This window comes from Pleuronectes platessa, chromosome 17 (genome assembly GCF_947347685.1).
Source record: "Pleuronectes platessa chromosome 17, fPlePla1.1, whole genome shotgun sequence".
Taxonomy (NCBI): Eukaryota; Metazoa; Chordata; class Actinopteri; order Pleuronectiformes; family Pleuronectidae; genus Pleuronectes; species Pleuronectes platessa.
Window position 1 is genome coordinate 19,629,476 of NC_070642.1, and position 21,566 is coordinate 19,651,041.

The window sequence follows — 21,566 nt, forward strand, 5'->3', positions numbered from 1 at the left end:
TTTAAAGAATGTAAAGCTAACAATGGAGAGTAAAGTAAAGTAAAAGCTGAAATGTGCACGTCTACAAACTGGTTCTTTGTATATTGGTGCACATCAGACACATGGAGAGCTGCAGGGAGGCACACAGCCAGGTGTGACCGGCCAGTTCTCCTCCTCCGTCCTCGGCACAGCACAGCTCTGTCACAAGCCAAACCCTCGAACCGCAGCCTTATTAAAAGTTACATAACGGCCGAGCAGCTTCTCGCTCTGACGGTGCTTTCACTGACACTGATGGATGTGTCCCTGGAACGGCCGGATCACATGAAGCCCTCATGACGGGGGAACATGTGGGGAACTCGCCCGACACTGAGCAGCTGAGGTGTGGCGTGCGTCCTCTCCGCCACACGATGGGAAATGAGTCTTTAAGCATCGAGCAGTAGCTGCAGATCAAACCCGAGTCTGCTGCTAAGAACACACGAGGTGGCAGGTGAGGTGGGCTGGAGGGAGGCCACGTGGTAATGTGGCCCAGTAAGCATGTAAAAGATAAATATGGTAAATGGACTGTGTTTATATAAAGCTTTTCCAGTCTTATAGACGACTCGGAGTGTTTTAAATTACACGTTGCATTCACCCGTTTATACTCAATCGTTCAGCACGTCTACATGCAGCCCCTTTTTTAAATGTATAGGTGCAAGGGTGATCAAACCACCGACCCTCAGGTTAACCCTCTGTACCTCCTGTGCCAAAGCCGCTCCCTGAATAGTCGTTGATGCCACCATCATTATTTAAACCCACGTTGAAGGTGGAGGTTCTTGGTGAAACACCTTCCTCAACTAGGCTCCATCAGTGTTGTTGCAGTTTAGGGCGAATCGACCATAAGGGGGGCAGAGCGGTCCAGACAGAGAGGAGCATTGTGCGACCGACTCACACAGACCCACAACCTCCTCTCGTGCTGCACTCCACGTCTGGCTTCCTCGTCGTTACTCAAGATAACAATAATTCAATATTAAGACATTTGGAAATGAGGCCCTGTTTGATGTATTAACGGTTTCCTTCTTCTCCCACATCCTGTCTTTAACGTCGGCCATTTCCCTCCGTCTCATATCGACTTCAGTGTGAGTCTGTGTCACTTAACTCTCCGTCCTTCTCCATTTCAATAAAAAGTTGCTTGAAGATTTATTTTTCCTGTTTTTGGAACACCTGAGCGACTCCAGACAGACGCCTGGTCAAGTGGAATAAATCGACCTTCTCCTTCCCATCGAGGAGCCGTCAGTGAATTCAACTTTGATCCTCTGGAATTCAATATTCAGAATTTACGCAGCTCTTTACAGCGTTTGGGTTTTTAACTGAGGACGTTACCTTCAGGCTTTTTACACTCGGGAGCTCCGGTGCCAGATGATGCAAGGTGTCCGCCGCAAGCCAGCGACTAACCGGTCTGCCTGATCCCGACAGGATGACATCATGCTGCCTGCAGATCTGAGGACAGCTCGTGATGCTCACCGAGGAGCCGTTTGAAACCTCATTGTTCACGCCTCTCTCCTGGGGTTCAACATTTAACTTGACCAATATTGAGATTATCACATGAACCGTTCTGATTTCTACTTCCCACAAAACAGCTGCTCGCCTGCGCCTGGAGGTCTGGGTATAACAAACCCAGAACTTAAATTCAATAACAAATCGCTTTTAACAGATCTCAAGCACATCTGTGGAGAGTTACGAGATAAAAAATGTTTTCCCTCTCGTTCCAATAATCAACCTGTCAACTCGGCTGAGATTCCTGAGGCGGTGATTTACAGACAAGTTGTTATTCAACCACGCTATTGTTTAACTAGGCCTGACATTGGAACTAAGTGAGGACTGGAGCCCTGTTTAATCCCATGACTTTGCCTTTTTCCATCTTTCACACATGAAAAAGTCTCACAGACTCTATTACACAAAGGCAGTTCATGCAGTTTGTTTGGCCTGTGGTGACGCTGGTTGCATCTTTATTTATGAAATTGCAAAAGTGACCTGCAGTAAATGAGCTGCAGGGAGGAAAGTGGTGCTTGGTCTGCAGAACCCTGGAGATGTTCCACTGCTGCTGTTTCCCGAGTGGAGATCAGTTCATGAAAGATCAAAGTTTATGGATATTGAATTTATTGTGTGTCCAAATTGCACCAAATCGAACACTGCACTAGAGACAAGATAAGAAAATCCTTTATTTGCCTAAATTTGCTGTTTTACAGATGCAAAGAGGACATTAAATCAGATATAAGTCAAGTAATAAGTAAAAATGCAATAAGGGAATATAAAAAGATCTAGAATAGAATATAAACACAATATAAACACTTTGAGAATGTATACAGTAAAATAAATGGAAATTAATATTGCACAGTTCAGAGAGCTCAACCTTAAACACTTGGGGAGGATCTGTCTCTCGCTGATGGAGCTGCCCAGTGGTGTGATGGTGTCCTGCGGGGGGGGGGGGGGGGGGGGGGGGGGGGACTCGTTGTCCATCAGAGAGGACAGCTTCCCCCATCGTCCTCCTCCGTCCCACCTCCCTGAGCCCTCAACAACCCACACGCCAACAGTGAGGTCGACAAGATGAACAGTTCTGAGAGATATGCGAAGCCACAGACGGACAGACAGACGGACGTTTCTGGAATAATTAGATAAGACTCGATGGTTTGTTTAAAAATAAAAAAGTCTTTGTCGAAGCTGAAATGATCAAAACCACATTTGTCCTTGGAGAGAGACGAGGTTCACACAGTTCTCAGTCGGACTCGGAAAGTACAAAACTCATTACTGCAGGGAGTTTGCAAAATCAACAGCAAGTGAGAACATTTCCTCGAGAATCCAAGAAAACCAATTATCTGAAAGTTATAAATAATAAACTAAATACTTTAATTCAACATGAAGGTTATATAACTCGGTTTGAAGGATTATACATCGACCTGCTGATCTATTTATGTCCTTGCCGGGTGTTTCTGTCAACGTAGCCCCGGACACTCACTGCTCACATTTCCTGATGAAAACCAGCCCGGGGGTGAAATGTGTCTCGGTTTTTCCCACAATGCACCCTGTCACCCTTTGCCGCCAGTGTGTCCATGGCACACTTTCAGGGCGAGAAGCCGCTGGACCCGAAACAAGCCGCTCAGTGAGCAGGAATGCTGAGGCCGGCCCAGCCATCTCTCTGATGGCTTCTCCATTTGCATAAAACAATATTTGAATTTCAAATATCAAATGAGGCAAAGCGAGTGATGAGTGGTAATGTGGCATAAACTGCCTTTTTTATAACTCTGTTAATTCATAACGATGCGTGTCTTTTCCCTTGAATTAATTCATTTCGGTAGAAGGAAGTGGCAAAGAAGTATAACTTTGATATATGATAGTGGTCAAATGATATAAAACATTAAAACTGTAAAGGAATTAAAAGATATATCCATGAATACTGCTTTTAGCATCGACAGGTTAACGGAATTAGGAAACTAACTCATCAAGCTATTGTAGGTCAATCAATATGAAATCAATATCTTGCTGTTGTATCTATAAAACGTCCCATTCGCCCTCTGGTGGCCCCTGACCCTGCCTCCTCCATGTTAGTGGATGGGGCATGAACGAATAAGTAATATTATACAAGCTTCACTACTGTAAAAATGTGGGCTCCATTTGCGTTGTTTATTTCAGTCCTCGTCGGTCATGTGGTGAGATTTCTTCAGACTTAACAACCTATATGTACACGGACGCCATTATATCTGTGATGAGCTAATATTGGCCCAACTTTAACATTTAAACACGTAAACAGTGAAGAACACGTCTTACTGATATAAGCTCTCGTGTTTTTCCCTTTACACAAACCAGATGATATAATCTCAGGACATAATTTCCATCCTTATGAAAGGAATCAGTCTCTGGAGCGTCGCACAAACGACTAAACAAGAATGTTTACACGGGGGGAGAACTCTTAAAGCCACTCTTTGATGAGCCGGCTGTGCAAACTCCACCGACGCAGGTTGAATCTGTGATGGAAGGTAAACAGTGGAGCTTTGAGCTGAGTCGAGCACAGACAGAGAAGATTAGAGCTGCAGACAGAAAAGGGGATGAGATGTCTTCTCAAAGGCCTCCTCAGTGTTTCAGGGGCCCAGGCTCCTGCACAGGCTCCACAGGAGGATCAGTCAGTGTTTGTCTGAGAGGGAAACATGCTACCTTTAAACAACATGAGCCACGGTGTCATGGTGGGGAGATCTAGAGCAGAGACACAGAGAAAACGACTGAAAACAACCTTTAAAAGTGTTATTTTTCTACTTTATTAACAGTTTATGGTCTAAAACTCTGAAACAAGGCTCGTGGATCAAACTCTTTTCCCGGCGAGCTGCAGAACTCGCGGCCTCGACACCGTCACTGTCCTCGGCTCCATCAGGTTCAATCCCCCTAAAGGTCGGCCTTTCATCGGCTCCTGGCCACAAGTCGATAACGTGTTCGCTATATGCCACATTCCTCCGGGCCTTACCTGGGTAATATGATCCCCTGACTCCGAAAAGCCCAGCTCCACGAATGTCCCTGATTAAGTCGTGTGTTTTCAGCCCCCAGACCCTCGGGGGTGAGAGTAACACGATAACACACTCCGAGCCCGTTCCCCGAGCTTATCGGCAGAACACTCTCATCTTCGTGGGCTGGAAGGTAATTGTGATGCTGCGGTTGTGTTGTAATGCAGTTTTTCTTATTTACTATCTATTAATAACGACTGTGGTCCCTGTATGTGCGTGAACATGTTGTGTCTTTGCTACGTGTGCATGGTTTCAGCGTTCAGGCAACAATGAGGAACTGTCAGTGTGCACCGTCATGCTGTCAGTCAATCTCGAGCCAGTTAAGGAGGAATTTTAATTATTGTAATTAAGGGATGAGCTTACAACCAGAGGAATTTGAGGGGTCATAAACAAGCTCTTGAACTTGTTTACTGGTGATTTGAAGAACCGAACCATCCTGGTACATCCTGATAGGGGTTGGTCTTTGAAGGGTGACATTTCAGCTCTAATGAGAGTAAAATCCCCTCGTTGGCTGATTGACACTCAAATCCCTCTGTTTTGAGATACAAGTTCAAGTTCCAGGAAACATGTGAACACTCCCCGGGGCCCACAAATAATCGTGGGTAGTTAGGAAACCATAGATTCCCAATCAGAATTTAAACGACCCACACAGAACACCAGGCTGCAGAGGGAACCACGTTTAACCCCTTCATCACCGAAAGCCCAGAGCGGGAGCTGCAACCTTTCAACGAGGTCTGCACATCCACTCTTCTCATGCTTGGGATGAGGGGGGGGGGCATTTCACGGCATTAACAGGCAGAACGTACCAAGGGCGGGAGATGGAGGGGGGACTGGGGACTGGGGGGGGGGGTTGGGGTCCAGAGGGCAGGAATTTGCTGGTGTTTAAGTCTCATGACCTGAGATACTCCAGGAATAATAAGAGAGCAAAAGGCTTAGTGAGTATTTGGGGGCGAGCAGGAATGTAGGACAGATACAAGTGTGAGGACAACGGGAGCGAAAACGAGAAGAAGTGATAATAAAAGCTTATCCTCAACAAGGGAAATATGTGACATATGTTTTAACTGTTTGATCAATTTAAGTTATTAAGTTTATCTGTAAATTCCTGATTGTTGTGCTAATGTTCTCTGCGACAGTTTGAAATGTGTGGAGCTGAATTAAAACATTTGAACGGTTGAGCTCCCAAATATAATGGTTAATAATGAATTGACCCAGCTGTTGCTTTCCCTGCACATTTAAGGTGATTAATAGTTTATAGAGTTAATCCCTTGTGATGTGTCAAGTGATTAAATAAACTAATAAATGCATTAATTGTTGGTGTTTGTTTGTTTGTTTGTTTGTTTTGAACCAAACCCGTGCGGCTGCAGGTTGTGAAAGAGATTTAAAAGTAGAGAACTAAACAATATGGAGGTTGGCTGATACAAATTGTCCAATAGGAGCCTTTCACAGCCTGATCCCTGTCTGTGTTTACGTCTGCTGAAATGGGCCAATGTTAAAACTTGTTTTTTAATTGGCAGTATATATATTTTCGTAATTTAAGTCCTATAATATTGTTAGTGTATCTATATTATAAGTATTTTGTACAGAATCGGTCCAATGTATTCAGCAAAATGTCCAAATTATTATCTCAAGTAATGTTCCTGCTAGATTCTTAAAAGCATCCTGAGGGTTTTTTGTTGTGTTGTTTTGATCATCTGGACACACACACGCACACACACACACGCACGCACGCACGCACGCACGCACGCACACACACACACACACACACACACACACACACACACACACACACACACACACACACACACACACACAGATCAACACATGCATAGGTGGTCTGGTCTGCTCTTCCGGTCTCTGGTGCTGAGAGACGAACTTGCTGCTGCAGTTCAAAGAGGGGGGGGGGGGGGGGATGTTTGTTGTTCTACACTCGCTCACCAACAGTTTGAAAACAAGTCCCAGTAACAGAGACGTGACAGAGTCTTCAGCCTGGAGCTCTTTCCAGTGGCCGTTTAACAACTCTGATGTTTGTGGTTGTTTAGTCGTGTGTGAATTCACTTCATCCACCATCTTGATTTCCTGTTGAAATAATGCAGCTAAGAACTCTTTCATATGTTGTGTGGGATTTGGTGTTCCACTGGCATATAAACCAGTAGCCAACTCATCCAAAGAGTTAATTACCATAAGTGTAACTGTGTTTGTTATTGTCACTATGAAGAAGAAGGTCCTGTGGGTCATATCAGAGGATGTAGTCAGTACAAACAACATTAACACTCCTTCAGGTTGGAAGATCAGTTCTTGTTCTTGTCTCAGATGGTTTTGTGTAAAGATTTCCATGTTTGTCTTGATAGATTCTCCACTTTTAAAATGAATAACAATACAATGCAAACGATATGATACGATTAATATAAGATAACATAAGATAAGATTATATAATTAAGATAGGATAAAGATTAAGATAAAGATAAAGATGAGATACCATAAGATAAGATATCATAAGATAAGATATCATAAGATAAGATACCATAAGATAAGATATCATAAGATAAGATATCATAAGATAAGACACCATAAGATAAAATATCATAAGATAAGACACCATAAGATAAAATATCATAAGATAAGACACCATAAGATAAAATATCATAAGATAAGATATCATAAGATAAGATAAACCTAATTCTTTATCAGTCCCACAATGTTGGAAGTGTAATTAATAAGTAAACATGCAATAACAACACAAGGAAATATACAAAAGGTGAATTCAAACACAGGAGAAATAAGAAAATATCACAACCATATACAATGTAAACAGGGTTGCAGTAACCTTTCTCTCAGCAGTTGCACAGTGTCACTAAAGAGCTAACCTTCCCTCAGCTGAACTGGTTGTATCGGTTCCAGAGCTGCAGGATTACAGCGTCTCATCAGGTCGTTGATCCCACAGAGACTTGGCGTCCTGCTGGGGAAGGACGAGGCCTTGAAAGAACAGCCAGGTGCCTGACGTTCTCTCAGCCGACCTTTCCCCCCGCTGGGACGGCAGCTCGGCATGCTGCATGAAACGTGACCGGCTAAGTGTTTTCTTCTTCCTCCTCCTCCTCCTCCTCCTCCTCCTCTTCACATGGCCGCGTGCTGAGTGTTATTCCAGCAGCACACAGAGCCACGGGCTGAGTTCCTCACATCTGCTCCGCATGCTGCACTGTGTCCAGCTCCAGAATGAGAAGCTGGTGGTGACGGTGCACAGAGACGAACCAGTACAATGTGCTGGCGGCCCTGTCGAGCTGGAGAGGACGCAGCGTCGGCCCACACATGTTTGAATACTTCCTCCTCACGGCTTCAGCTGCAGCCTGGTCCTGATCTTTGCACGAGGCTCATCGACAGAGATGTTTAGTTCTGCATGGGAAGTGGTGGCGTGCTCGAACAGTCGTGTTTCAGCTGTTTATCCCCTTTATCGCTTCACATAGTTCTGGGGTTCGGTGGTCGGTGGTGCATGTGTTCTCCAGGTGTCTCCAATTATTCTTCATTGGGAATTGCAGGGTGAGTGGGAGCGCGGTGGGAATCTTGTAGGAGTCCAGCTGTGGCCTGGGTGGTGCACAGCAGCAGCAGGAGTCGTCATCCATCAGGTCAACGTGGAGCCTCCAGTTACACACAGATAAGACACGGGGGGTCAGGTTGTGTCAGAATATGTTAGAGACAGATATTGGGGAATTTAAAATGACATTTAAAGGTAAATAAAGATGTGTTTCTGTTAGTTTCATAGTTTCTTTCAATAGAGAATAAAAAATATTCCTGTGGAAACCAAACTTCCTCTCGCTTCTCAGCAGCAAAGTGATTCTGGAATCGGTAGAACACAATATGAGTGCACATGTGTTTTCCTTGTGTTGCAAAGTGATTTTCCATCAAGTTGAAGAGTTGACAGACGTCTTGCTGTCCTGCAGAGCCTCAGTCCTCCCTGGCTCGAGTTTCGGACGTCAGTGTTTATAATACCCACGCAGTTTGAAACTAAGCTCAGCCAAAGAGATTAGCACCTGAACATGTAAATGGGAGCTCCCTCCAGAGACCCGGTGGAGCTGTCAGGCAGCGGCACCAACCGCTCCTGGGGAGGTGAGCGTAAAGTAGCCAAATGGAAAACTTTCTCCAGAAGGTTTGAAGTGTTTTCTGAGGGAAACACACACACGTAGACCACATGGGGAGGAGGGTTGGGTTTCATGGAGGTGAGACCTCTGTACCAGGCTCCGCTTGAAACGTCTCAACCCCTTCAAACATGAAGCTTCTTTATTCTCTTTATGTAGGAAATCAACCAGCTGTGAATGACTGTCATGTAGCTCAGGGGTCGGAGAGTCTGGGGCCCAAGGGATCTGAGAGTCTGGAGCCCCCCTCGGACTAATCTTGGAGATTCTACCTTTAGTTTTGTGCAATTTCAAGATGCTTCTTTTGATAATTAATGTAAAATCTAACCTGTATTCACTTCCATTCACTGAGCGCTCCATGAAACAGTTTGGAGACGTGGCTGCCTGCAGGAACCTGACCACTGTTTAACTGTATGAACCAACACTGTGTGCAATATTCTCTGTGGTTAGTTTTAGGCCGACCTGCAATGTTTGAAAGTCAGTTTCTTCCCACCCTCGTGCTTCATTATACCGTTGGGCCTTTGAATCCACGGTTGCATGCATGCATGGCTGCGAACATCAGCGCGGCACCATCGTCCAAATCCACATTTAAAGAGGAAAAGTTGTGACTGGCAAAGAAACAATAACCATCAGTGTCACACACTCTCCTTCCCCTCCACGTTCTCAGATTGAAGACTTGTGTAGTGTCAGTGGTGCACATCAGACTTTCAGAGGACGCTGGTAATGTTTATTCATGGGAACGTACAGTCAGCTGTATGGAGCGGTGGAACATTGACTTCATCGCTGGGTGCTGGGAAGGGGACAGCCCTCCTCCTGTACGGGGCCACTCGGGCATGTCTGCTTTTGGCCCCGTAGGTTCGAGTTCTGGGATCCTGGGGTGATTTGAAAAAGGCAAAGACGTTAACATGGAAATTGCTCCGCTCCTGTCAATCATCATAGAACCTAAAGCAGCTGTGATGGACGACATGACAGCTCCTCCAAAAGTGGACCCAATTAATCTTGATCGCCCCCTGGTGGCTGGCAGGAGTATAGGTCATAAACCCTGTCTCCTCCATGTTGGTGGATGGGTCGTGGGCTAAACTAAAAACTACTTCCTGACAGTTTCAAAGTACAGAACTTTTTAAAGGACCTCCACCCAACACATACACATTCATTCAACAAATTCAAACTATAAATCTCTGGCTGAAAAAGGCTGAATACAAGTAGAACCGCACTGCAGCCACATGCTGCTTTCATCCCTTAGAGATGTGGTTTGATGTGAGAGCACTTAATCATTTGCTCTGTTCACATGCTGTGAAGGTACACGGGGCTATTTTTACTGGCCAGGCCAAAACGGTTATCGTGACTAATGCAGGGGTTTGATAAGGTTATACTCTGCAGCAGCCCCCCCCCCCCCCCCCCCCCCCCTCCCCCCAGCAGCAGCTCAAACTGAGGTCTGCTATCAGAGAATAATAAGCCGATATCTGGGAGCGAATATTGAGCCGACCCAAACCAAACTGGCTTTTTTTGTTTTTGGAGATGGAAGTTATTTTCATTAATAAGAAAGACATTTTCTTATAACTGATTAATAATTAAAAAAAATCATAGGCTATAGTGGTATTGAGTTTATACATCTGCATCTGTAAAGAAAGGTATAGCTAGATTTACTTTAAGTATTAGTCAGCATTTCCCTCTAATTTTCCTCCAAAAATACTCAAAATTTAAGCGATGGTCCTTTTACAACCAAAATAAGAGTACAATACAACAAAGAGGAAAACTAAATATATATCAGCCAAGTATGGCTTTGTAGTCGAGTACATATTCTTATAACATGCCAGTACGCTCAGCCTCCAATAAAGAATCAACAGTAACCTCTCCTCACCCACTTTATCCCAGTCTGTGTCACAGTGTCTAGACTATAGACACAGATGTCCAGCAGTTACAGACCCACACTGCCATCTAGTGGTGGAACCAGCCCTCAGAGGACGGGGGAGCTCCTACCTGCAGCTTCTGTTTGCTCTGAGGTGGAGTCCAACATGGAGACTTCTGTCTGTCCTGACCTCCTGTGGATGTTGGGAAGCTGAGACAAACGATGCTTTTGTTTTTCATAAATGATTCTCGTCAGTGAAAAGTTAAGAGCAGCAGAGACGGCCGTGGAAAAATAAACTGATGAATCTGATAAACAACAAAACCAGATTTCCTTTAATTAATAAATAACAAAAACTATTTGACCAATTCCAGATGGAGAACTTCGGACACTAGTGGTGTCTCAATCCAACTACAGACATGTCCCCTGCTGATCCATCGTGGACACAACGCAGTTCACAGAATCAGCTCAGGATGATGTAAACAAAGATCCTACACATGGCGGCTTTACTGGTTCCAAGGATTCTTCCTCGATTCCCTGTGGAACGTCCCCGTACGACTGATCGGTCTTCAACTCGTTCTCGGTTCTAACAAAATGTCTGCTTCTCCGTTCTGGGCATCTGTCCTCGAATCACGAGACAGGAATGCTGAAATCACTGCCATCTTTCCTTCCCTGAGATCGCTGCCATCCCCTCTGATTTTTATTTGGTTTGCAGTTTGCGGCCGAGGACCCTGAGTCGTGGCAGAGCGCCGCCTCGAGAACAGAGCTGCTGTGTGTCTGCAGCACCTCAGAAAACACTCTTACATAATGTCAACACAATTACTGGCAATAAGCTCCGGTGGCTTCAAGTAAATTTAAGGGCAACGGGCCAGATCTGCAGACCCCTTGATCTAAAGGCTTCTATGAAGGGACGGCGGGATGGCGGAGAGGAAAAGACAAATTAGGGGGCAAAGTCGATTGGCTTCAGTAAGTTAAGTAGCGTGTCCTCTCTCCCTCGCCTGATAAATAAAGAAGCTGTTTAAATTGCTTGTTGGTTCACGGCCCCAAGGGGGGGGAGCTCTGTGCTTCTACTTTTTAATGACTTCAACAGTTTTTCACACGTTGTATTGTCCTGTATTCTGACTTCACCATAAAGATGACATTATGAGGCCAGTGTCCATCCCTCAATTATCTATATGGCGTCTCCTTTGAGGAGCAATGGAGCCAATCTGACATCAGGAGAGAGGCGGGGTGAACCCTGGACAGGTCGCCAGCTTATCACAGGCCGGAATCATGAGACAAATCTACACATACAAGTAATTTTAGATTCTCCAGGTAACCAAAAGTCATTGGACTGTGGGAGGAAGCAAGCCGACCCAGACAAAACCCACATCTTGCAAAAAAATCTTCATATGCACCAGTGATGAAGAAGCATAATGGTGGCCCAGATGTCTTCAATCCCAGCTACTCTCTGGATGTTGTATGTTGTTTCTAACTATATGTGTACGATACACTTTTACACAAATTAAGTATCTGATAAATAAAGTTTTTCTAAATTAAATGACTGGAATTGAACCGATCAATCGGAATCGAACATGTGACGGATGAACCCATCAGCAGACCTGAAGAGAAAGTGCATTTTAGGTTGAACACCACATTTTCAGTCTCGATCGGGATAAAGTGAAATGTGCTTAAATGGATTACACAAACTTTTAAATACAAAAAAATTGTTACACAACCCGCTAATGGAAAATACAAGACAATCCAAACTTTTTCTTGAGTCTCATATGTCACATCATTGAACTCAGGCGTAAACAGGATACATTTATCAGTGTCGAAACTTTACATTTCCCCCCCGACACAACTCCTTTCAATCCACCAGTTTCTCTGCCGTTTCAAGTCGTGCTGCTTCTCAGCAATAATCACATCCTGCTCAAAGAGACTTAGCCTTTCATCTTTCAGTATGAAGGGAAATTCTTGGTTGCAGCTTAATATTTTTTAACACCCACCGAGTCCAACAAGCAGTGTTTTCATCTGGAGGAAATCATCTCATGTAAATCCTTCCTTGATAATGTAAATCTCATAATACTCTTACTGACTGTGTGGGTGGCTGCTTCTGTCTGAGAGAAGCAGGTTTAACTCTGAGTGTTTGTCTCCGGCTCGTTTTTTCATGGAAGAAGTTTACAAAAGGTTCTGAGATGATCCCAGTCTGAGTTTCTCAATGAGCTGATGCACGAAGCAGATAATCAGTTTTCAGTCTTCGAATCCTCGGCACAGAGTGAAACTGAAATTAAATCAACAGATTCTGGAGTTAACAGCACAGAAATACATCACTTCATCAAATACATTCTGAATATCCGCAGTATTTAGTATTATACTTCATATTTTTACAACCTGGATTGATTAGAATTTGTCCAGGGACTAAAGATATTAGTCCCTTATTGCTTGTCCGTGCACAAACATATTTTCATTCTCTGGGACTTGCTCTCATAAACTCAGTGAAGGTTAAATATGAATTGAATTACTCAGTTTTGACCTTAAACATCTGTTTGTTAATCTGTTTCAAAGTAAAACAATGGCGTCTGTAATGGTAGCCATGTGATAAAGGGACGACTCGGCTGCTTCACGCTACAGAAGCAGCAGAGTGAGGTAGACAATGGGAGGCTGTAATATCACAGACAGCAGATGTACAGGTTTATAATGTTCTTGTTCTATTTATCATTGTTAAAAACTAATTTGAAGACAAACTGTAACACAAACTTGTTTTTTGTGTCCAAACACAACCTGTTGTTTTCACCGATCACAGGAACAAGACAACAAGACCCAACCTGATCCGAGCCCATCGGAAAATCATTTCAAAACTTTTCTTCAAACAAGGCCTCAAACAAACTACTTAAATTTTTTAATTTTTTTAAGTTTTTGACGCAGTTTGTTTTATCTGTTGTTTTCAGTATTATCCAGTTGCTTCTTTTGTTATTTGAACCTGATTTAAGAGCCGACATTCCATCTGTTCTAGTCCCTATTCCTCTGTGTGACAGTGTTTATCTGTTTTGCTCCTGTTCAATAAAGAAATGTTGTGCCTCTGTTCAAGGCCTTTAGGCTCCTGTGTTAACATCATTGTTTTCTTAATCTCTCCATAAATAACCTACTTCCCCTTCAGTTGCCCTGGGTAGACCAGAGGTGTGAGACCAGTTTTACCCTATCAGACTCTGAAGGTGTCTTTTTATTTGAATCTGTATTTCATCTTTAAAACAGATTCGACTTCATGGCTTCATGCACATTCACGTATGTATCAGAATATTCTGTCTGTAGAAGCTGTGGTGTTTTGACTGATTTGTCGGTGGTTTCAATTGAGATTTAAATTCTTCGGACTACCACCAATTTACAAAATATTTACCGAAATCTAATTATGATTCCTTTCCGAAACGACTGGAACATTTTGTTTGGATGTTGCACCACTGTGATCTGAATTTCTCTCGGGTTTATTTTGACTGGTTACTGCGAGATTTGGTATGTTTGGGTTAGTGTACATGTGCGTGTGTGTGTGTGTGTGTGTGTGTGTGTGTGTGTGTGTGTGTGTGTGTTGTGCAGCTGCAGATTCTTGGACCCGATAAACAGAAAGAGCAATCAGACATTTTCATTTTTGTGGCCGTCTAAGGAACGAGACAACCGCAATTTTGAACAAAGGTACATGCAGGTGACTGCCAAGAGGAAGGGCCATTAGGTTTTTTGTTAATCAGGGTTTGGAATGCTGGGAGATTCGTCAACGTGCCTTGGCATGGAATCTTCAAGTCTCATTAATACCAGCTCTTTCTCCAGAAAATCCTGGCTCTCTGTGGTTTTGTTTTTTAATGGTGGATCTGTTTCCATCTGTTGCCACTCCTGGATGCTGAGATGAGTTGAGAAGTGATGAGGACGCCACACGTTTTCTTTTTCATCCACTCTTTCAATGACCAGTCGGCCTGTAGAGACGACACCATCCAGACAAGTCAGCACCTCCATCAGGAGAGAAGCGCTTCATCACGAGGCGACGATGGCAAAATGCTCAGAATAGCTTTGTGTGATTTTTGGCGTCCTCATCGCCCGTTAAGCGTTTGCCAGGACGTTTCCCTCCAGAGCCACCACCCACTCAGACCTGTGAGATGAAAGACAGTGTGGAAGGGATCAAAGGAACTCATCAGACAGATGTGAGGATGGATTCACACCGTTAGAAACTTGATATAAAAACATTAGGACTTGTATCTGAGACGTAAGTGAGAACAGCCCCATGATCACTGTCAATATTTAGATATTTCGGGGGGGATAGAGAAGCCGAAGTGGAGATGTGTTGTACAGATACAATATATAAACCAACAGAGGAAGTTTCAAAAATGTCATCAGAATAGAATAAATGTGGTATTTCTGTGCTGCCTGGTCGTGATTCAAAATAAGAACATCTGCAGATTGGCATCAACAATCATCTAATTCCATTTTTGGCTGAGGAGGTGGGAGTGGGGAAGCTGCAAATATCCCTGTAAATAAACCTGCATGAATATTTCCAAAACAAAACACAGCCGACAGCAAGAACTGCTTATTACAGAAACAGGGCTCAGACAAATTCAATTCCTAAATTCCCAGTTCCTATCCACGGTGAAGTCCCTGCAGTGAAAAGAGTCTGACAACTGTAAACGATGTCCAGACTCAGAGCTCAGTTCATGAATGATTCAGTCAGAAACTCTGATTCAAGCTGCTCACATCTTATTTATTCAGTTATTTCCTGCAGTGCACGACAGGTGCAGGAAGGAAAGGTTCTGTATCATCTATTGTGTCCTGGTGGATTTCGAGGTGGATCTAAGGAACCACTTGTTATGACAATAGGTAGTTTTATGATCAACTAAAATAAACAGCCATGTATATAAGGGTTCCTTCGTGTATAGTGTTTGCATGATGTGTTTAGGGTTAGGGTTGTGTTGTTTAGTCGTATATGTTGCATGAAAAGTAAGAACAACACTTTAAAACTTGACATGTGAGAGGCTACAACAGGAAAACATTATTTTGTGTCATCCTGGCTATTTATTTATATATGTATATATCTGTTGTCCATTGTGTGTGGAACATTGCTCAGGGTGTTGTGTCGTAACCAAAGGACCAGATCATTCAATTGTGAAAAACAAAATGTGGACGATGTGTACTGAAAGATCTTTTAAACAGCAGAAATTCCGTCTTGTCATCGTGTGTCAATATAAACTGAACACAGGTGGTGGAACAGGCTGTTCTAAGATCAGTTCAACTTTAAACAAACAGATATAATAATTCAAAACTGGATTGTTTTAAATTAGGCTAAAAGTACATTTGAAAAAACGTTTAGAGCAATATCATGGATTAGATAGGTGTTGGTTATTTTATCTAAAGGAATTAATAGGTAATGAAATAAATGTATAAAGAATTGATGGGATTTTTTTATTATAGAAATATAAATGTATTTATTTCAGTCTCAGATTCACTCTGCAGCAGGACAGTGACCTCAGCCAGAGTCCTGATGAATCATCTTCAGAGACAGGAACATGTTGTCCTGCAGCAGATGGTCTCTTGTTCCTTTCTGCTGCACTTCATGTGAAATTGATAAGTATTTATCTATTTATCCTCAAAGGGAGAAGCAGCAGGAACTCTAGGGTGAAGAAGTTCATACATCCACCAGGGCTCAACATTTCCACCATGAAACTACATTTAACTCACTAGATCCTGATTTTAATTTGAATCTGCACTAAATAGCAAACACTCATAGATATCAGGCCCCTTCCAAATGTATTTATAGAAGAACTGTCAAGTAGCTTTTATAACTAACTAAAAAACAAGCTACTTGTGTTTGCTTAAGTTGTTTTAATCAACATCATATAACTCTATTATTTTAGTGTTTTTCTTTTCATGCTAGTCTGTTATTTGAATTTGCTCTTTTTTTTGTATTTCGCATTGTGTGGTCTTTTGGTTAATACATACTGTACATAGAAAAAGTACAAGATAACAAATAAATATAATAAAGATAGAATATTAAATATGAACTGCACAGTTTAAAATGTTATTTAGATTTATTTTAGACTCAGAAACAGAAAACAAATAATATAGACAAACTGAAACGAAAAGAGGTAAAATAGTGATGTGTTGTGTGTGTGTGCATATCCATGGTCTTTACACGTGTTATATTTTATTATATAAACACATTTATTATATATAAGCACATGTATTCTCAAGTTGCACGTGTGCACCTGCTGCTCCACCGCTCGACACTGGGGGGCGCTGTAGCACCGAGGAGTTTAAATTCCTTTCCTGTGCAGCAGTCGTCGCTATATCTCCTTCTTCACTTTGCACGGAATCGATCCCACGAATCTCTCACACACACACACACCGGCGGAGTGTACATTTGAATGTTGGACGGTAGCCGACCTGCTCACACACACAGACACACACAGTCCGAGTGAGTTCGAGCGGCTCGTTTCTCTTTGGACGTGAAAACCCGCTGAGACCCCGGAAGCTAGATGACAACATGAGACGGTTTGTGTTTCACTTCGGGGTTCGAACCGTGAACCTATACGCGGTCACCGAGGCGAAGACATATGTTCTCAGGGTTTGGATGCTAATTAGCTAACTAGCTAGCTGCTGCTGCTAGCTGGCCCAGCTAGCTACGCACTGACGAGTGGGGCTAAAGGCTAACAGCTAATGCTAACTGTGCGGATGTGAGCTAAGTAACGAAGAGCAGCTGATCTAAAGTTGTAGTTTCTCATTCGCAGCGGGACGCGAACTATTAAACTGTATTCACTCCAGTGTCAGTGACGCGGTTTAGCCCGGTTAGCTAACTCCAGTGTTTTCCCCTCTGCAGCCAACGCCTTCAGAAGTAAAGTGCATTTCTGTTTTAATCTCTTTTCATTGAAGTTTCTGATGCTGCAGCTCTCGTCACGTGTTGCACACACACACAGTCTGCAGGTTGTTCAGTGAAGGGGAAATCGATTTTAAACTTCCTGCAGCTCCCCTGGAAAAAAACCCCCTGAAGAATGTAACCGCTGAGCGTCCCACACGTTGTTTGTCCCGCAGTGTCCCGTGTTGTGGAAGCTGCTAAGCTCGTCTGGACGGTGGAGAACGTGTGGAAGGTCACCCGGATTCAGTCCAATGGCTTTCTGTGATCCTGCCTGCACCTTCCTGCTGACAAGAACATGAAGCAGGTGTGGAAACGCTCACGATCTTCTCCTCAGAGTCCACACAATTGAGTGCTGGTGACTGTGAAGTCCAGTTCAGTGGTGTTGGTTGTGGTGGTTGTAGTAGAACAGATTGTCGTAGTGGCCTCATCCCATATCCTTTTGTTTTAGGTGGATATTATAAATAAGGACGATTTAGATAAAGAGAGGTGAGTGTCCACATCCTGGGATTCCTCTTCTGATCACTCATTGTCTGTGTCCCGCAGATCATCCCCCTCAGTCACTGCTGGACCACTTAAAGCACCTATTGTCATAACCATTTCACCTTATCTCCTTTTTTTACGTTTCCTCAAAAAAAACAAGCTTGCTTCGCATCTGCTCCATCTCGATTTCCCTCTCGGCAGATTTCAAGTGCATTACGGAGCACGCAGTCCGGGCGGAGCGAAGCTGGTGGCGTCTTGCAAGAGGAAGGGTGGTCCGCAGGTGGAGGTGGGCGCCAAGCTGCACCGTAGAACGTCAGATGTAGGCCGTGTCCGTGACCCCGGCATGGCCAACAAAGAAAATGAGCTGACGTGCCCTGATGACGTGCGGGGCCTTCACTACAATGACATCTGTGGGCTCCCTGTGAGCTCCGCAGAGGCCTCCAAGATGGCAGGGGCCAGCTCCAAGTACAGCGACCTTGCCGAGGTGAGGATGAAAAGTAGTGTTTTGTGTAGAATTGGAGCTTTTTCCTCTTTTAGAAGTAATACACCCAGTTCTTTAAACTCTTGATAACATGCTCAACACGCTTGTAGACCAACTTTCCTTTTGTGCTTTGTTTCTCTGTTTTGTGCAGCTGTCAAAGGACCATGAAGCTATGACTCACATCCTTTTTGGAAGGAATCTACGACTTCAAGTAGCCAAAACACTATGGCGAAGAAATGCCAGCGAATTAGTGGCCTATTTAATAAGGTACAACTGTGACTTGTTGGTGTTTATTCACATTTATAGTCTAATGAACTTGTGTTGTTTCTAATCATCATTTTGTCCCCCCAAGATTTCAAGATACGGGGGTTCTGCTTGACTGCTTACCTGTCTTAACAAAAGAGTGAGTCTCCACTGGGTATTTGATATATATTTCTACATGTGTGACATATCTTTTATGTAAATATACAAATACATATAAATATACATATAAAATACTGATTGTTTTCACCTTGAAGTGTATAGCTCATAATTAAAGATAAGCTTGTGCATTGAAATCACTTTCTCTTCAATGCAAACAAATTATCTTTAAAGATTAGAATAAACTCATCCATTCGCGTATGTAGTAAAGTTACAGGTTTGTAGGTTTCATACTTTCATTTCTGTAACTTCTTGTCAGCTTGTTTGGATGTTTTAATGTCGCTGCTTCGCTTTTTATCCAGTTGCCGTCTGAGGCTGAATTTAAATTATTCAGTTTGGACACATTTAGCTTTCTGCTTTTTCTGTCCACGTTACTGATACACAACCTTTTTTTGTCCATTTCTCATCTTTCATGTGTTTTGTGTCCCATCAGTCTTCAAACTGAAGCACCATGTTTGTCAGTTGGCTGCTGTGTTGATCTCCTGCCCCAAGTGAAAGTGATTCTTGCCAGTAAATACGAAGAGTAAGTGGCTCTGTGGCTTTCATACATGTTTAATGATCCCTGTCTCTCGCTGACATTTTATCTAAAAGCACTGAGATCAAAGTGATTTGTAGCTTTTGCTGCTTTTAGTCTGGAAGATGACGCATCCCTGATCGGAGCTTTTCAACCTTTCTGCTTAATAATTCATGAAGTGAACTTATGAAAACTCTTGAATCAGTGTTGCAATGTCTTCAATACTTAAATACTTAAACAATAAAATAATTAAATGCCTTTTTGATTCACCACTTCCAGATATAATATGCTTATATTTAACTAGTGGGTGTGTCTTTATCTGCGTTAACAGACACATCATGGTGGGTTTACACTGGGTTCAATCCGTCATCAAGAAGTGGTGGTCAGAACTTTCAAAGAACGAGAAAAGACTGCAGGACAGTTGTTCAGAAGTCAGGTGGGTTCTGCAGGTTTCAATACACTGTGAAATATTAATCCTCAATTACATTTCTTTGTCATAAAGGTTTGATCGTGGCAAAAAGGCCAAATATTCCTCTGATTCTGGCTCCACTTTGTAAACCCACCCCATGCTGCACAGTTAATGTTTGCATGTTTACTGCAGGAATATTGAAGTGATGAAGCAGCGGCTGAAGGACGTGTGGAAGGACGGAGCTCGACTCTGTTTGATTCCAGGATCGACAGGAGAGCTGGCAAAGGTGAACATGAGTTATATTATATAACTGAACAGGGAATTTTTCATGATGGAGTAGATGTGAAAGATGTGTTTCAGTTGGAAAGTTACACAAAAAACATAAATGTCATTTAGCAGTTGATTAGATATGAAGCTTTATCTGGTCTTTTTATTTGAGAAGTGCTTCTATGTTTGTCCCTGTTTATGAACAAAACTAAAACAGACTGAATCATATTATAGAATGAACATTGTGACACAGATGGCTCACTGAACTGTTTTACTACACAAGTACCTCTGTTGTTTGTTTTGGGCTCTCTGTTTATTTTTGGTGGACACAACCAACCACTCCCATCCTAAAGAAGCTCACCATGAGTCAGCACGAGTTGAGTCGGTGTTGTGTTACTACCTTTACATCCTGTTTGCTTTTAAAATGAATAAAACCACCAGAGAATATTATATTATCACAGAGACATTTCAAGAACCTTTTGATGTACCTGTTATTTTACTTTTTATTTATTAAGATTTAGAATTCAGTTAATTTATTTGAGTAAGAGTGATTTATTATCTTGTGTATATCAGAATAATCTTGAAAAACGTGTTTTGATAGCCCTGTGATTTATCCCCTGTGTTTATAATATGTATAAACAAAGATTATTTTATGCATCCAGCCACAGGATGTGTCACTGGATGTGACAACCACTAACGTGTTATCTCCACGTTGCAGGCCATCGAGGCTTCTCTATCACAGCTGCCCTGACAGTCGTCGAGGAAGCGCTCTGAGGATGTGACCACTACTGCCAGATCATGGCTCTGTTTCAAACTGATAATGACACCAGAGAAACGGGACTGGTTCATTCTGCCATGTCAACTCAAACCTCTTACTGGGACGGAACTTGATCATTCAGATGACTCCCTCGGTGAGAGCTGGAGACTCTTAAGGAGGGCTCTGAGAGCCGTTCTGCAAAAAGAGGAAACGTAAAATGACTGCTTCACATTGAAGTGGACCGTCTTGTGAAGGGGCATGTTTAGTGGACCTTAATGAGACCCGGTGTTGCGTCGCTCTATGAAGTGCCAAGCTCTTTGTCTCTCACTGCACCACTCTTTGCCATGGAATGCAAATGCACTTGTGGATGTATTGAATGCTCCGCTCTTGTTTTTTTTGAGCCTGCGTTCTCCAGAATCAGGAACTTGAATCTGCTACAGTCTTAAGTTATTAGAGCTCGTTTTCATTTTTTGCCTCTTCCGATGACAGTTGACTGTGTATTGTAAACTGTAAAAACAAATGATTCTTTTAATCTTCTTAAAATAAATTTGATAAAAATCAAAACTAAGAAAATGTTGTTTTTATTGTGTTGTTGACAAACGGAATGAGAATGAAGTGTTAGTTTGGAGATGGAATTTAGGCTGTCGAGAGGTTCAAATATATTAGATATTGGGGCAATGATGTTTTAAAATTTTTAAATATAGTGGCAAACTAAAGCATTTGAAGTACTCCTATATATTTGCTTTGGTCGTTCAAAGTGGATGAACAAGTAAGGCAGGTTCTCTTGTTGGCAGGTAGACATTTTTTTTAAATAAACTTTATTTACAAATGTAAGTTGTCTTTTACCTTGTCAGTTTTTTTATATTAACATTAAAAATATTATTTTCAAGATGTC

General features: G+C 42.7%; 1 protein-coding gene across 2 annotated transcripts; it reads left to right on the forward strand.

Annotated features, from left to right (window-relative positions):
• The first annotated feature begins 16,781 nt into the window (after window positions 1-16,781).
• Window positions 16,782-21,235, forward strand: katnbl1 (katanin p80 subunit B-like 1). 2 transcript variants are annotated; one of them, XM_053445733.1, is made up of 10 exons: window positions 16,783-16,982; window positions 17,520-17,647; window positions 17,792-17,829; window positions 18,025-18,307; window positions 18,456-18,571; window positions 18,657-18,707; window positions 19,158-19,247; window positions 19,570-19,674; window positions 19,840-19,933; window positions 20,633-21,235. In XM_053445733.1, the coding sequence occupies exons 2-10, from the start codon at window positions 17,639-17,641 to the stop codon at window positions 20,663-20,665; spliced, it is 819 nt and encodes a 272-aa protein (XP_053301708.1). In that variant the 5' UTR covers window positions 16,783-16,982; window positions 17,520-17,638; the 3' UTR covers window positions 20,666-21,235. The 2 variants fall into 2 exon arrangements, with proteins under 2 accessions (XP_053301709.1, XP_053301708.1); XM_053445734.1 differs by lacking the exon at window positions 19,158-19,247 and having other exon boundaries at window positions 16,782-16,982.
• The last annotated feature ends 331 nt before the right edge of the window (window positions 21,236-21,566 follow it).